This window comes from Mesoplodon bidens (genome assembly GCF_964165515.1).
Source record: "Mesoplodon bidens genome assembly, chromosome: 3".
NCBI classification, from domain to species: Eukaryota; Metazoa; Chordata; class Mammalia; order Artiodactyla; family Ziphiidae; genus Mesoplodon; species Mesoplodon bidens.
In genome coordinates this window covers 33,292,009-33,309,522 of record NC_138178.1, presented here as the reverse complement: position 1 = coordinate 33,309,522, position 17,514 = coordinate 33,292,009, and the positions used below count along the sequence as shown (strand labels likewise).

Genomic DNA, 17,514 nt, shown 5'->3' with positions numbered 1-17,514 from the left:
CACATACCTGTCTCGACCACCCTGCAGGCTCCTTGTCACCGTCCCCATCAGCCGCCCACGCGACAGCGGGGACCTGCACCAGCCCGCCCGGCTCCACCACCTTCCGCGTCCCCCTTCTTCTCCAGCGGCCATCCCCCCACCCCCGAGCCACGGCCAACCTCTCCCAGAGCTGCGACTCCCCACTTCGTGAACACATCCCCTGCTTCTCCAGCTCCCTCAGATTCCCACAAAAGCAGAAGATTCTTCGTTCATCTGCAGTGGACAGAGGCTTACAGGTGCGCCTGAGAGGGAAGTCTGGGATGCCCCGGGTCGAATTCCAACGGGGCTAACGGAGGAAACGGAGGTAAAAACGTTAGACCCCGACTGAAATCGCAGACCACGAACGTGGGGTGTCACGAGCTGTATTCAAGTCTACTCCCCTCCACGTTCTCCCAGGTCACCAACCCTCGCTTCTCTCTGCTCCTGGCCTTTCTTCCCTCTGCAGCTGGACCTGTAGCTTGACCTCTTCCACGGCCCTCTCATCAATATCAACCACCTTGCTGCCCCTGCTGGACCCCCCGGGCCTGAGCGCACAGGCCGTCTGCATTCCCCGGTATCCAACCAGCTGGGCGCTGCTGGGGGAAAACCGCACGCTAACACAGTGTGCTAGGGCGTGGGGTCTACAGCTCATACATCTCTTCTACCCAGGCATCCCAAACTTCTCTCTCAGGCGCACCATTAAGCCTCTGCCCCTGACAGTACACGGCCTCTGCTTAACCAGAGAGGAGGAACCATCAGAAGGAACCCCTCAACTCTCCGGACACCCAGCAGCATCACACTCAGCTACACTTGCAGCTCCTCCCCTCTGCGGCCAAGGAGGGGTGGTCCTCCTGCTGGGCTTGGATCTATCCCTCCCCTTCCCCACTCCCTTGACCCATCTCTCCCCAACCCCACTCCAGAACCTTCCAAATCCCCGGTTATACTCACTCTTCCCCCTCCCCGTGGACATGTGCTCATGGTCTTACCACCCTTAAGAGTGGTCTCCCTCCCCAAGCCCCAAATGCCCTCTTCCTTTCTTATCCACATCTAAGCTGCTCAACGAGCTGTCTCCCCCAGGCTTCAATTCTGCATCCCCCAGTACAATCCTCAGCCGCTGCAGACTGGCTTCTGCCCACCAGGTTGCCCGTGACTTTGTGTGGGAGGTGGGGAGCATCCAGGGTCAGCAGAGCCCTGTCCTGCATGTCACAGCTCCCAGAGCGGCATGAACCATGTGTGGGAAGGAGGGCTGAGGCCTGGGGATGGTGCTGCGGGCCTCAGGGCATTTCTGGCCCTGGAACACATGCGTGTGCGCGTGTGCGCATGTGCACGTGCATATGTGTGTACCTGTGTGCAGCGGCTGGGTACACACACGCACATGTGCATGCGTGTGCATGTGTGTGGTTAGGTGGCCATGGGCAGCTTCATGGCTACTACCTTGTTCTTCCTGAGACCTGCTGTGATCAGGCAGGAACCAAACCCAATTGATTTACCTCCTACGTGACTGTGACCACATTTCCCGTATCAAAAATTGAGACACGACGTCTCACGATAGGTCGGACATTTGAGTTGGGACCGCTCTTAAGAAGACCTGGGAAAGCTGGCTGCACACACAGCAGGGGGACAGAAATCACAGCCTAGCACCCTGGCCGGATTCTGAGACAGCAAATTCTGCTGGTGAGATGCCCGCATCTCAGCCACCCTCTCTTGCAGGGCCTCGCCCAAGGGCTCCCTAAGCTGATTGTAAGCACAGGAGCAGGAAACAGAAGTGGCCCCGAGGCACGCCATGCCCGCCACTGGCAGGAGACAGCCTGGAGCAGTCTCTCCGATCCTCTCCCGGACAGCTGCCGGAACAGCTGGCAAAGCGGAGGGCAGGGTAGCCTCAGTTGCCTCCCCAGCTGGGAGCAGCTCAGATGCCCCCACCGGCTGACAGGTCCATCAACTCTCCTACGGTCACACACTGAAGCGGGTCCAGGCTTCCGCGGGTACCAGTGTATGTTGGAAGCATGTCCCATCTTTCCCTCTTATTTTCCACGTGCAGGGGAAAGGATATGGTTCCCGGAAGCCTAGGTTTGAACCCTGACTATGTACAACCTGACTCACTGGCGGGCGTACAAGACAGTTTCACAGAGTCTAGGGTTTCTGTTTCTTCCTGATGGGACCTCAGACAATGAGCTCTCTGTGTCCCTGCACTGTTATTTCATCACTGACACTGATCTTCCATGTCAAACAAACGTCACTCCTCGTCTCTCTTCCTTCCTCTGTTCTGAGACCCAGGAACCATCATTTCCTGAGGTCAACACGCTATGGAATGTTATCTCAAGGGGAATTCTGATCCAGAGAAATCATAGGTCATCGTTTCCTTGTAAGGGGAGGCTGTGTAAGGCGAGCGCAAACTAGGCTGGGGAGATGTGTGCCCTTATTTCCGAGGCTAGCTCTCTTTTCGGGAACAAAGCACTCCCTGCTATTAAAACTTATCCTAAGAAATGGGTGGACATCCAAGCTGGGGTTCTGTCTGCACCAAGGGAAAACTAATACACGCTTTTGTTGTTGAAACTCGTGTCTTGATTTGATTAGAAACTCCGGGGTCATTCGAGGTCAAAGCGTGCTCCGCCTTCTCTGTCCTTCTCACCCAAGTGGAGCCGGGAGGATGGAAGGCAAAGTTCTCGGGGAGGAAAGCGTCTCAAGTGACAAGACTTTCCATGGACTTGGAGACGCCAGGAAGCCCAGGAACAGGAACGAGATGCATGTTCCTCTCGGATTTGGGGAAGGGGTGCTCAATCCACACCCACAACATGGGTAAAAGGTACCCAACCCAAAGTAACTGCCACGGGGATGAGCAAACTGGGGGAGGCCATGGGTCTGGGGCTCAATACGGACATCATTCTGCTAAAAACTTTTATAAAATAACTGAGGTTGGGGGCTTCCCTGGTGGCGCAGTGGTTGAGAGTCCGCCTGCCGATGCAGGGGACACGGGTTCGTGCCCCGGTCCGGGAGGATCCCACATGCCGCGGAGCGGCTGGGCCCGTGAGCCATGGCCTCTGAGCCTGCGCGTCCGGAGCCTGTGCTCCGCAACGGGAGAGGCCGCAGCGGTGAGAGGCCCGCGTACCATAAAAAAAAAAATAAATAAATAAATAAATAACCGAGGTTGTCAATCCAAAGTGTGGACTGTGCATACCGGAGAAAGGTACTTGTAACCTGGGGTACGTTTTCAAATGCATCAACAACCAAGAATTAGGAGTGCTTTGATGGGGCAGCGGGGGAGGAATGTCAAGGCAGGCCCTTCCATAAGTAAACTGAGTACAGATGGGCACTTTGCTAAGACTGATGGAATGATCTTTGCCCTTTTCTCCATGTTGCCAAACTTCCTCCCATAACTTAAACAAACAAACAAACAAAAAAGAGCCATGGGGCTGGGCCCACCTTGTCCTTCATGTATGTGGTACATCTACCACCACCGACTCCCACGGGCCAGTATCCTTCTGTGAGGCGGTCTGTTCTCAGGACAGCCCCACAGAGCCTAGTTAGAGATGCTGTCATGTGGCCAGTGAGTGATACAGCTCTTAGGAACTTAAGGTCCAGTTTTATATCCTGCATCCAGAACAGGGCCACCCAGGTTTCTTATATTTCTCCTTATTTTCCATGGTAGAAAAAGAGGCTTTATCTTGATTGTTTTTCTAAACTTGAACTCTAGGTCTGTCTTTTATTTTATTTTATTATTATTTTTTTTTTGCGGTACACAGGCCTCTCACTGCTGTGGCCTCTCCCACTGCGGAGCACAGGCTCCGGACGCGCAGGCTCAGAGGCCATGGCTCACGGGCCCAGCCGCTCCGCGGCATGTGGGATCCTCCCGGACCGGGGCACGAACCCGTGTCCCCTGCATCGGCAGGCGGACTCTCAACCACTGCTCCACCAGGGAAGCCCTAGGTCTGTCTTTTAAAAAAGAATCCATTAAAACTGGCAGTCAGTATTTAATTTAAAAAGCCAACAGAGTTAATAACTTGTTACTTAACTTTTGATCATCCAAGGCTGGGGTTGGCAGGTTTGCTAATAGTTACCTGTCCCTGGGCCAAATGCTGGCACAGAATGAGGCATGGCTTTCTTTCAATGACAAAAGACATTTAAACCCCTGTTGGTCCCAATGAGGTGATAAATGGTCTTGGCTTCTTTAAATCTAAGGAACATAATAAAGTAAACTCACCTTGAAAATTTGCTGGGACCTTCTCCATCTTCATCATCAAAGTCCATTCTGAAAAGTCAAGATCACGAGTGAGCATTCATTATACGCAGGACATTTAACTGGACACATGAGCTGGTGGCACGCAGGGGGGTTTATTCGGTCAGATAGCTCCCCAACAATCCCAACCCTTGGCAGTGCAAAAAACAGGATCTCCGCACAGTCACTGTACAGGTTCAAGACAAGAAAGGGCAGAACGAAAGGTCTACAGTACCAGTGCCGTTAATTATATGATTGGGGACTTCTGCAAAAGTGCTGGAATATCAACTCGAACCCTTCTAGAACCCTACACACGCTGCCAGTGGGCTGCTCAGGCTGTGCTGGAAAAGTCAACACCCCTTATCTCCCACCACCTTTGGGGATACCTGCTCCCCTCCACATCATTTATTCCACAGGGAGACTTCCTTCTTTAACTTATTTTGTGGTACATTAACAGACTGAGAAAGCTCAAGACGGTTTCAAAAACAGGACGTTTTAAGGGCAATGAAGGGATTATGAGGAAAACATATACTACTGGTCGTGCCATGTGAGGACTTGGCTGGTCTGGATGAGTCAACATGGAAAGGGCATTTAAGGCCATCATCCTATAAACTCCAGGTCCAAGTAAATGGATGTGTGGGAGAAACAGTCGTTTGGGGCCCAAGCGACTCAAAGTGCCTGTCTGCACATTGAAACTCACCCAATAAATACTCAAGATTCCCACTTTACTGGGCCTCTCCAAATACACATAAAACAAAAAGTTTTGATAGATATTTCTTTAACTGATATCCCAAACTCTCCTTCTCAAAAAACAAACAACAAAAAACAGTCCTCTCTAATGTCAATTAATTTTACTCCTGAAGATGTCAGAGCAGAGCAGGTACTTATTTAAGGTGTACCCAGAGCCTTCGGGAACAAAACAGAAGTAGCACAGGTGTGTTCGCTCTCCTGGACATTTGGGGGAAGTGGGATTCCTCGGGGGAAGAACGTCTCAGAGCCACTGCATCCCCCATCTTGTTCTCAGTGGAACTGAGGGACTAAGTGGGACACAGGGTCCGCGGAACCCAAGCAGAAGGGAGGCCAGCCTGCCTGGCGGCCAACAGCTTGCCACCAGAATGGCGGACGTGCTCTAGGACCACAGCTACATATTCCAGGGCTGCTGGCTTCACAGGGAACGTGATTCCCCCCTCAGCTCTCAGGGTGGGGGCCCCAGTGGGTAACGGGTGATGGGGGGAAGGCACAGGGCACCCAGGCCACCAGGAAACGGCCAGTTGCATAGGAAGAGCCACCACTGGACACGCACATGGGAGAGGTCCCTAATGAGATAAATCGTACTCTCTAGGCTTTGGGGTTACTTGGGGGACTTAGGGACTGTGGTGACATAGGGCAAAGGAACATTGTCTTCTTTAAAATGGTATCACGTGTTTATTTTTGTACTGTTCTATGTGCAGTGTGGCCAGGGTTCTAATCTGAGTTGAACTGATGGGATCCCCTGCCAATTTGGAATCCCTGATTTCCAGGCACCAGGGCTTGCACTGGCTGCTTGGAATAAAAGAACCAAAAGGAGTTACATAACTGGGAGAGATGACAGAAATGTTAGCAAAAATACTTCTGCAAAGTGATAAGAAAGGGAAAGTAGAGTTAAAACACCACTGGGAGAGACAGACATGCACCCCCTACAATGCAGACTGGGCAGCCGGGCACCAGACAGCAGTTGCAGAGTTGCCTATGTTGTGGGAAAATGGTGGCTGAATGCACGACTTTCTAAATGAAGTAGAGTCATCAATATACTGCTTAGCTACTAAGCCATCACCTCACCTTTCCTGAAAAATTACGTCTGGGAGATAGCACCAAAAATCCTGCTCCCAGAGCCGCTGGGCCTTTGCAGAGCTACAGAACCACACTGCCACCCAGTGTTCATCACGGGTAAGAGCGACTTTGCTGCAGACATGAAGGTTACTTAACACCCCGGGGCTGGCAAAAACAGACTAGTGTTAGGAAAACGAACTCGCACTTTCAAAATTCTAATGGATTTATGCAAGCATTTAGCAAAACCTCAAGTGGGTGTGAGATGTACAGTTATTTAAAAAATGCCTTTCAGGTCAAGTTGATATGAGTGTGATAATCTGGCTCCCGCAAGATACAATTTATCAGTCAGCCTTCCCTCCTCAGGCTGCACGATCTTTGGGGTATTTAGGGAGACCAACTGTCCTGGTTTTCCCAGAATGTGGGGATCTGTGGAGGTACTGGGCTTCAGTGCTAAAACCGGGAAAGTCCTGGGCCAACCAGGATGGTTGGTCACCAGAGTTTTCATTAAGGACAGCTTGGCTCTTTACCTGATCCTCATGCAGCCGACGGATGGGTAAGCAAGCCATACGGTAAACGGTGCCAGTCTGGATCAGGTCAGCCCAGTCGAGCAGAGAGTGTAAGAGAGGGACGGCCAGGCTCTGGAGCCAGAGTTTTCTGAAGTCTGCTGAAAACTTAGGAAGCAGGATTTGGCTATGAAAACTTAGGGACCACAAAACTGTGCCTTCCCACCTGTGTCAGCGTGTGATCACACGTGTGCTGCAAAAGCACATCTAGGAATTGTGAAATGCACAATGTGGGCGTGAACTCAGGAGAGAAATCAGGACACAAATGACTGTTCAGATCCTCAGGGTAACTCACTTGACCCCAAAGCGGTCTCACTGCTCATCAGCCACACAGAAAAAAAAATTCAACGTCTGAGGACAGAAGGATCTTTCGGAGGAGTACTTGCCAAGACGCTGCCTTTGGGTCTTCTGTCACCAATTCAAATGCTCCACTTTAAATATGACTACAGTAACTACGTTTACTTCTTCTGCTATAAAAACTCTGAGTAAATCATCCTGTATGTCTTTTATGTGTCTCTATTATACTTAAGCATCTCTCTGGATAATAAGGGAGAGAAATCAAAATATGACTTTTAAGTCCTATCGTCTTCACTTTAAAGAATTCGGTACAGTAAGTGGATGATATGAGTCCTCAAAAGGTGGGCTGAGAATGCGTTTTACCTCACTTTCCTGTTGCTGAGCATGAATTCTAACCTCGATAAAAAGCCGTGAAAAGCATTTCTGAGCTTGCAGCTAGTTAAGAGTGAGTGATGCGGATCTGCCCAACAGTGATTGCATAATAATAATAATGCATCATCAAATATGAGTCAGCAAATAATTCACTTATGCTCTTATGAGAGAAGATGAGACGCCGTGCCAGTAAGGCTGGTTCTAGAGTGCAGCAAAGGAGCGACCCCAGGCCAGCATGAAGCTGCTGCTGAAAAAAAGAGAAGTGACACGGGTGCCAGCCAACACCCTTCCTTCAGGGCCTGGGCCAGCTGACTGGGGCTACAGCAACACTACTGCAGAAATTCGAACCAAGCAAAACATCTGCTTATGTAATATGTCTTTTACTCAACCACATTCCAGCAGCCGTGGGGTTAGACTGCAGGGAGACGCTGGCCTACTGGCTGCACACAATTTGGAAATCGTTTCCCTCCAATGACGGTCTTTCAGAAGCCTAACATTTGACTCCAAGGCAGCGGGAAGGGGCTGGTACACCCAGTTCCCTCCAGCCTCACCCTCCCTCCCCAACAAGGGCTGACTCTGGGGGTGGGCACAGCCTGTCTAATGACAGCCACTTCCCCTGTCACTTGAAAAGCACCAAGTGTGCCCTGTGGATGCCCCCCCATGCCGTCCCACCCCCTCACTGGGATCAGGGAGTTCTCTACAAAAATGCAATCCAGGTGACTTGCTTCTGGTCACTTCTGCCACACATGTGGAATCGCTTTTCAAACAATCTGAAACTTCTGAACCTTCACCTTTGTCCCAACTGCTAACAGAGCACGCTGCTTGCTAAGACGCTTACTAGGGGAGCCGTCAGGGGACAGGGAAAGAGCATTTATCAGAGGATCCATGGCGCTGGGCCAGGCATGTGGCCGGGGCATCCAAACCCCACGAGGGGTCACTTCTACTTGGCTCTGAAACACCAGGACTGGGTGGTCATCCTGGGAATCTGGGACATGTCCCTCCACCGGAATCACCAGGCCAGAGTGGGAAGACCTAGGCAGGGAATAGGGGGCGGGAGGCAGGTCCTTACCTCTCCCAACCCCCCACTCCTTTGCTCTCTCTTTCTCCCCCTCCCTGTGTCTCCAGCTGTGCCCCCACAGTCTTGGAGAGAAGGAGGAAGAGCACCGTGGCAGTGACGGGGGAGCGTGCGTAAACGCGCCATGGTGCAGGGGTGGGCGCCGCAGTAGGGTGACCTGCTTTTCTTCTTCTCTTTTTTTGTTTTTTGCGGTACGCGGGCCTCTCACTGTTGTGGCCTCTCCCGTTGCGGAGCACAGGCTCCGGATGCGCAGGCTCAGCGGCCATGGCTCACGGGCCCAGCCGCTCCGCGACATGTGGGATCTTCCCAGACCGGGGCACGAACCCGTGTCCCCTGCATCGGCAGGCGGACTCTCAACCACTGCGCCACCAGGGAAGCCCGGGATGACCTGCTTTTTGATGAATGTGACTTCCGTCAGGACTGAGCGCGCAGGCTGTGGTCAGCGGAGCGTTATCGCTGCTGTGGCTGTTCTACAACCGCGGTGGCCTCCATCACAGAATTTCAGCAAAACACGTAAAAATACCAGATGTGAGAGTTACTATGGAAACTGCCCTGTAAAAATGGAGGTTTCCTTGCTGAGACGCAGAGGATACATCCCTCAGTCGCAGGGGCTTAGCAGAAGGAAGCGCGGTTTGCCTGCTTTTCCTTCTGACGGAGAAAAGGAGGCAGGCGCACGGGCTCCAAAACTGAGGAGAATAAAGGGCGAGCCCCCCGGAGGAGGTCGGCTCCTTGATCTGCCTTTCGGAGGCGCGGGCCCTCATCCTGCTGGTTGGGTAGCGTGCCAGCAGTTGCTGTTCGTCCCCGTGAATCTCTGGTTTCTTTGCTCGGTGTGGTGCTTCCTTGCTTCTAAGTGGAAGTGACATCTGGGCTCTGTCGAGACCTGTCCACCCCAGGTCCCCCTCCACCTCCAGTGTCACGCCGGGTATGTGTGACCTGGTAGGGAAAGGGCAGCCTGGAGGACCTCTTCAGAAAGGAGACCGAGTCCACTGCCCGGTCATCAGCTCAGGCAGCAAGCAGAAGTCAGGGTCTGGACGCCAGGAACTCGGAGGTCAAGGAGGGTAGTAGCCTCAGCTCGCCACAGCCCAGCCCTGAGCAAAGCGTAGGCCCGGCACACACCCTGCCGGAGGAGTGGCAGAGGCTCAGCGACCACGGAGAGGGCTCCTTGTCCTGCAAATACTGGGCCCCAGCATCTCTGCCTGTCCTTGGCCCTGTCCCAGCCCACCTTCCTGCATCAGAGTCCTGTGCTACAGAGGTAGAGAACAAACGTATGGACACCAAGGCGGGGAAAGTGGCGGAGGCTGGGGGTGGTGGGATGAATTGGGAGATTGGCATTGACATGTATACACTAATATGTATAAAATGGATAATTAATAAGAACCGGCTGTAAAAAAAAATAAATAAAATTAAATTTAAAAAAATTTTTAATGTTAAATATACAGAAAAAAACACAAAAAAACCAAAAAGAGTCCCGTGCTTCCTCTTCTTAAAAAGGATTGGGCCAGCAATGAGGCTCTGTCCCCAGGGAATGGAAGTTAGCAAGCACAGACATTTAAAATAATTTTTAAAAGGCCTGGCATCTTAAAAAAAAATTCAGTAAGTTTATATGTTGACATCAAGTGCATTCTTTCAACAACCCACACTCCACTGAGCTTAGCACCTAGTTAGCAAGAATAGCTGGTTAAAAGAGGAAGTCTGGGTTTGTAGTAAGCCCTAGGGCAGGCTGCTTCCTACTACAAAGCTGACCTCAGGAGTTCTGCCCCAGGCACCACACCGCTCAGGAGAGCTCTGCTGGTCCCGCTGGAAGGAACGCTGACTGCATCAGCACCCTGGAGGGGAGCGAGCTGAATGGAGGGGAGAAAGCTGGGGAACCAGACTCCATTACCCTCTCACTAATCACCAAAACCTTAGCCCTTCTTTTAATGACTACTACACACACAGCAGTCTTTTCAGCATCTCAAATTATAACGCGGAAGGGGCTTTTTCAGCCTACTCCCTTCCATTCCAGATCCTCACAACATACCTGCTCCCCGTCCCCCAGCCCCCTTTAAGAATCACACTGGTTTAAAAGCGACTCTTAGGTTTAAAATGATGGACCATTTTACAAATGAGCCTGGATCCTTGTCTTCCTGGGGAGACCTGGGTTATTGGAAATTGCATTAATAGGACACATTGATTCTACTTCATGAAAGTATTTGTCTGTCAAATATCTGTCTATCAAATATTTCATTGAAAATAAAATTGATTCAGTGAAGGAAAGGGGTTGGTTGACATACAGAGTCTGAAAATGTCGGTTATGTTTTTCCTGCAGGGATCTGTGTTGGTTGATCGGTTTCGTAGATCTCTGCACAGCTACAGACACCATACATCATGAGTAGATGTCGTTTTGGGTTCCATCAGTTTAAGAATGATGGTCTTTCTGGTCCCACCAGAACTTAACACGGTTACCGACTTTGCTGGCAGAGCAGGTTACAATGTAAGCTGCCCAGCCTTTAGGTGCTGGGCTAGAGCCAGTTTTTTGGAAAGGAATTCCTGCACACCACCTAGCAAAGACGGGTAGACGGAGCAAAGAACAGAAAGCACCAGAGGGATCTTTGCTGCCCACAGGGGCTGAAGCTCGACCTGCAGGGCTGCCCTCCGGCTGGTGGGCTCAGGCAGAGGGATGGGTAAGCCCCCTCCCTCAGAGAGATGGCCTGAGCAAAGCCCAGCAGGAGCACAGAGCCATTCTCACCACAAGGACAAGCAAACAGAAGTCCCCAGCTGGGTGCTGAGGCCCAAAAACACTTAGAGGCAAATCACATGCATAGTTAGGAATCTTGCAAAATCTAAACAGGATGCAAACTGCTGAGCTTTTATTCTCCAGGAGGGGGAGAGACAATATTTTCCTAACAGGTCAAGAGTGTTGCTCAACATGTATTAAGCCCAATTCCTGGAACCACCGAGGTTGCTTACCCAGAACGCCGCTTTCCTCCACGGGCGGGCATGGCCCCGGCCATCCTCACCTGTCCAGTGGCCGCCATGGGGGCAACGGGCAATGTCACTGATCCAGGGATGTCCGAAGCCATTTCTGCAATTCAGCAAAGATGAGAGGTTTTGTTAATGCCAGGAAAGTCCAGGAATAAGCAAGAAGATTGTCCGGCAGACCAAAAGCACCACCTGGGAGGAGAATCCAGGGACCTGGGTCCTGGGCCCATCATTAGTCACATGACGCAGCTGAGCCCTTCCCCTGTCTGGAAAAGGATATCCCTGGGCAGTATGCCCATACTTAGTTTAGGTGGTAAAAAAAGAGTTCGCGCAGCTAACTTAGCTTTCATAAAGAGCTCCTGTCTCCTGTCACCTGGAGGCGGGTAAGACGTTCAGGAATCCAGGCATGTGGCCAAAGCTTAAGGGGAAGGACCCCACTGCTGGTCCCAACCACTGGTAGCCCACATGGGGCCAACCCAGAGAAACAAAAGAGCCAATCCCCTGCAGCACCACCACTGATGCTCGGTCCTCACCCTGGGCATCTGTGTTCAAGCAGAAAGTCTGTTCCCCTCTCTAAATTTGGACTCAGAATCCCTGAATATAGAGCCCTGCCTGGCCCTCCATTCATGATGAGGACAGTGAGGTCCAGGGGCCTTAAAAGCATCCCTTCAGGCTGCACGGTAAGCCAGTGACAACGGCTCTCCACAGCCAGGACTTTCTAGGAAGAAATGTTAATTTAAAGAATAAGTAGGTCTTTGTTTTTCTCTTTCTGACTTACTTCACTCTGTATGACAGACTCTAGGTATGGTACCAATGAACCTATTTGCAGGGCAGGAATAGAGACACAAGACATAGGGAACAGACATGTGGACACGGTGTGGGGAAGGGGAGGGTGGGATGAATTGGGAGATTAGGTTTGACAGAAATACACTACCTACCATGTGTAAAATAGATAGCTAGTGGGAACCTGCTGTACAGCACAGAGAGCTCAACTCGGTGCTCTGTGATGACCTAGATGGGTGGGATGGCGGGGGTGGGGAGGGAGGTCCAAGAGGGACGGGATATATGTACACGTATAGCTGATTCACTTCATTGTACAGCAGAAACCAACACAACATTGTAAAGCAACTATACTCCAATTAAAAAAAGAAAAGGGCCTCCCTGGTGGCGCAGTGGTTGAGAGTCCGTCTGCCAATGCAGGGCATGCGGGTTCGTGCCCCGGTCTGGGAAGATCCCACATGCCGCGGAGCGGCTGGGCCCGTGAGCCGTGGCCGCTGAGCCTGCGCATCCGGAGCCTGTGCTCCAGAATGGGAGAGGCCACAACAGTGAGAGGCCCACGTAGCGCAAAAAAAAAAAAAAAAGTTCTGTAGAAGAATTTTACAGTACTAATAAAATCTTAATTTAGCTACTCCACTATGTTCACAAAAATTTGAGGGCTATTAGTTTTTTTTTTTTTTTTAACTAATGTACACATTGGAAAGTACTCAAGGAGAAAAAAAAATCCCTTTCTTAAAGCAATCCTCTCCTCTCTAAACAATTCCTGTACCGGATTTGTGACAGCTAGGCAGTATGAACAGCAATGACCTCATAACCTTCTATCTGCCTGCTTCTGATAAGAAATCTGTATTTTTTTCTGCAATGGAGGCTAAAGCACGTTAAGTCCATTAAGTCCCAAAATTAAAAGGCTGAATCACTGCCAGTGCAAACATGGGCGAAAACAAAAGTCACCGATTCCCAAAGTAAGTCCCACAGAACATCAGGCCCTTAAGATTCTCCAGGGAAAAGGGTTGAGTGGTCAAACAGGTTAGGGAAAAGCCACACACTTATCCCCCTTCTCGAAGATTTCAATGCCCACCAAAAAACACACTGAGAAGTCCTGATATAAGGATGTTTGCTTACCTGTGACTAAGCCAGCGTATCATAAAGGTCTCTAATGGTGGAAACTCTTAAAATGTGTTCTCCGAACAACTCATGTTCCACGTGACACTAGTTTAAGTATTTTACAGTCGACTACCTCATTCCTGCCTTTGAGTTAAGGAAACGTCAGGCTGGAGGAGATCTTTGCCATTGTCTGCAGACCTGGAAAGGCCCACCCTTTCCCTGGGTGGTTACCCTCCAGCTCGGAGGTGGGGAGTGGGGAGGAAGGAGCGGAAAACGGAAGGCAATGTGCAGTTAGGAAACAAGCTGATATTTGTCCCATTTTATTTGGGGAAAACAAAGGTGCAGATGGTGAAGTTCCACGAAAACCCTGGCTATGGGGCAAGGGTTGAGGAATATGGAAAGTCCAATCGTTTCCTCAGACAGATGAGGGAAGCAAGGAAAAAGAGATTAAGTGACTTCCACAGGTGCCCACGGTGGACCAGGGGCCGGGCCAGGGGCAGGCCCAGTCTTGCCGTCACTTCAGCATTTATCCTGTTGGACTGCTTCCCATGATTAAGTTTCACCGGCCCAGAAAGAGAGCCAGCCCTGCGAGGACAGGCCCACACCAGCCTGCCTCCATCAGACCCACTAGGTATATTCTTGTGCCCTCCAGGCTTGGTGTGAGATACCAAGTGCAAGTGGACAGGCAGACACAGGTAGTTTCTACCACAGAGAAAGCGTATGCTTCATGAAGGCCATGTGGCGGATATGCTGAGTTGGCTACAATCTTTACATGTGATATGCATGTGTCACAGAGCCCGTGCACCATGGGATAAGGGGAGGGGAGCAAGGGAGCCTTATATGCAAATACATCGACATAATTTGAAAATGAGAGGCACATACGCGTCTCCAGCAAAGGGGGCTGCACACACAATACAGAAGGATGGCGGCTCACCATCTACAATGTCCAAAACTACTCCCTCCCCCCTCCCGCATTCAAAAAGCATTTCTAAGAAGACCTGACCCATTCTAGGTTTACGTTTTCTCCTGTAAACTGCATCTGTATATCATGTACCCGTTTCTCTACTGAGACTCAGAGGTTTTTTCTCATCTATTTGTATGATCTCTTTTTATGACAAAGATATTAGAGCTTTGCCACATTTTCTGAAAATCCTTTACAATATTTTTCCAATCTGTTGCTTGCTTTTTTAGGTTGAGAGATTTTCTAATACTAGAGAAAGCTTTACGAGGTAGAGTTTTAAGATGTATTGGTCAGCTTGGGTTGCCATAACAAAATACCACAGACGGGGGCCCTAAACAAAAGAAATGTATTTTCTCACAGTTCAGGGACTGGGAAGTCCAAGATCAGGGTGCCAGCCAATCTGGGTGCCAGGGACAATCCTCTGCCTGGTTTACAGACCACCTGCCCTCCATGTCGTCGTCACATTTTCTCTTCTTCTAAGGCCACCAATCCTACGGCCCTACTCTTATGACCTCATTTAAACTTAATTACCTCCCATAAGCTCTAGCTTCAAATACAGTCAATGGGGGGTTGGGGGGTGGTACAGTTAGGGCTTCAACATATGAATTTTGAGAAGATGATACAATTCAGTCCACAGCATAAGAAAAGATCAATTGTCCTAACCTCATTTATTCGAGTCCTTCCTTTTCCCCATAAGTTTTTTTGATGCTCCCTCTCTCTGTCTTACATTTTATTTGTACATAGAAAATGTGTCTGTTTCTAGAATATCTATTTTCTTTTTTTGTCAATGACCCAGTTATCTATACTTGCTCTAGTATTGCACCATTATAACACACAAGTTCCTCTCACTGCTCTTACCTTTCAGAATTATCTTTGTTCTGGCTTATTCTTCCATTTAAATTTTACAATAATTTGATTAAGATATAAAGTTTAACCTCCTTTGGAAATTAGTTGGATTATCTTGAACCTACAAATTAATTTTGGAGAAAAGTGACATTTTTGCAATATTTAGAATTTTCAACAAAGAATTGACATAAGCCTATAATTTACTCAAGACTTCCTTTTTAGCTCAATAAAGTCTTGCATTTTCATCATATAGATCCCCCCACTTTCTCATTCCATTTATTTCTAGGTACTTTGTGATGCTATTATGATGTGATGTTGTGTTGTGTATTATGATCATTGCTACTAGTGTGAATGAGATCTCCTTTCCCAGATTATTTTCTGATTGGTTACTAGCTATGAAGACAATTGTGCTACAATAACTCTGTCATGCTTGATGTCAACTGATTCGACCAGCAGCTAAGATAGGTGTTGCCCTCCCCTCCCTTGCTGTTCTATGTATGTATTATGCTTTCAAAATTTGCATGCCTGGCTAAAGAGTTTCTAAAGCCATTGCCACATGTCCTGCCATTTCACCAAATTTTTTAAATTGTTGTAATAATTCATCATTAATTCTTCTGAATTTTCTAATTTTACAAATCCTATGGGGTACAAATAATGATACTATTTTCTCACTTTAAATAGTTAAAGGTTTAATTTCTTTTCATGTCTTATTTCACTGGCCAGAACTTCCAGAATATTCAATAATAATGACCAATAACTGGGTAACAGAAAGGCCACAGAGCTTTGCAGTGAAACATACCTAGTTTCAAATCACAACTCAAACAGTTCCTAGCAATAATCTACTTTAAAGGATCATTTTAAAAATTAAGGATAGTGTATATGAAGAGCCTAACACAGTGCCTGGGAGGGAAAAAAACTCTCAAGCAGCAGTGATTAAAATTATCATGATTATGGTGATGGTAAGCAAACTTGCTTGGTCCTTGAATTTAATTGTAATGACCTGCTGGTTTAAGACAAATATGCTTTATGACATCAAGGAAATCTGCTCCTATCCCATTTTCTTAGTTTTTTCAAGGAACAGATGTCTCATTTTAGCAAATGCCATTGTGGTAACTAAAATAGTGTTTTATAAACTTTATTTTATTTTATTTTTTTGCTGTACGCGGGCCTCTCACTGCTGTGGCCTCTCCCGTTGCGGAGCACAGGCTCCGGACACACAGGCTCCGCGGCCATGGCTCGCGGGCCCAGCCGCTGCGCGGCATGTGGGATCTTCCGGGATAGGGGCACGAACCCGTGTCCCCTGCATCGGCAGGCGGACTCTCAACCACTGCGCCACCAGGGAAGCCCTAAAATAGTGTTTTAGATACGAAACAAACCAAGTGAAAGACGCAACTGATGAGACTAAAATTCACTTTAAAGGTTATACTTTTCTCTAATGTCTTTTAGGAGCCACTCTTAATACATTCAAATAAAAATATAAAAAACATGTCTCTCTCATCTGTAATCTATGTTCATATCTACCAATGTAATCAGCTGTCAGCCTTCTTTGGAAAAATGACTACTGCTCCCCAGATCTGGCAACTTTTTCATATGACTCGAATGTAAGTTACCAAAGCTCCTAGGACACCTACCCAGGAAAGGTGGCCAGAGGAAGGTCACTCACCAGGTCAGAGGTGAGGGTCTCCAAGGCAGAGCCTGGTATTTATTTATTTATTTTTTGGCTGCATTAGGTCTTCATTGCTTTCTCTAGTTGCGGCAAGTGGGGGCTACTCTTCATTGCGGTGAGAGGGCTTCTCATTTGCGTTGGCTTCTCTTGTTGCAGAGCACAGGCTCTAGGCACACGGGCTTCAATAGTTGTGGCCCACGGGCTCAGCAGTTGTGGCTCGTGGGCTCTAGAGTGCAGGCTTAGTTGCTCTGCAGCATGTGGGATCTTCCGGCTTAGGGCTCAAACCCGTGTCCCCTGCATTGGGAGGTGGATTCTTAACCACTGTGCCACCAGGGAAGTCCCAGAGCCTGGTATTATACATTTAGATGGAAAGTAGCCCCATAAGCCCATTGTTGATTTGCTCCAGGGCTATTGAATTTCACTCAAAAAGGAAGAAAAGTGGAACCTTGACCGTAGCACTGAGCAGAGAGGAAATCGAGTCGGATACCTACTGGGTGACAATGTGGCCATGGTCATACCTTGCCCCTGGGGTGTACATGAACACAGCCTTTGTGAAGGATGAGTTGGCAGTATGTGTCAAGAGACATTAAGTTACCCATGCCTCACAAGAGGAGGCCACAGCTGTGTGTGTGTGTGTGTGTGTGTGTGCACTTAATATATGCACAGAAAAAGACCGGAAGGCAGATATAAGTACACCAACGTGTTAAACTTGGCTATTCTTGTTGTGGGAATTATAGGTGGGTTTTATTTTCTCCTAAAAGCTCTTTTTGTTTTTGAATATACAAGGTTTTCTTCTTCAACAATGTGTTAATTTAACATTAATCTAATGATGTGTTAATTTAATGACCACAA

At 48.9% G+C, this 17,514-nt stretch overlaps 1 protein-coding gene across 7 annotated transcripts in view; it reads right to left on the bottom strand.

The window, feature by feature from the left end:
• Positions 1 to 17,514, bottom strand: part of ARNT2 (aryl hydrocarbon receptor nuclear translocator 2) — a 194,186-nt gene that overhangs the window by 135,513 nt on the left and 41,159 nt on the right. For 6 of the 7 annotated variants that reach the window (XM_081227599.1, XM_081227601.1, XM_081227597.1 and 3 more), the window contains 2 exons: positions 11,297 to 11,411; positions 4,217 to 4,264 (listed from right to left, as the gene is read on the bottom strand). In XM_081227599.1, coding sequence (XP_081083725.1) covers positions 4,217 to 4,264; positions 11,297 to 11,411 — 163 coding nt within the window. Of the gene's footprint in view, positions 1 to 4,216; positions 4,265 to 11,296; positions 11,412 to 17,514 lie in introns of those variants that run through there. The other variant, XM_081227603.1, reaches the window with a different exon arrangement.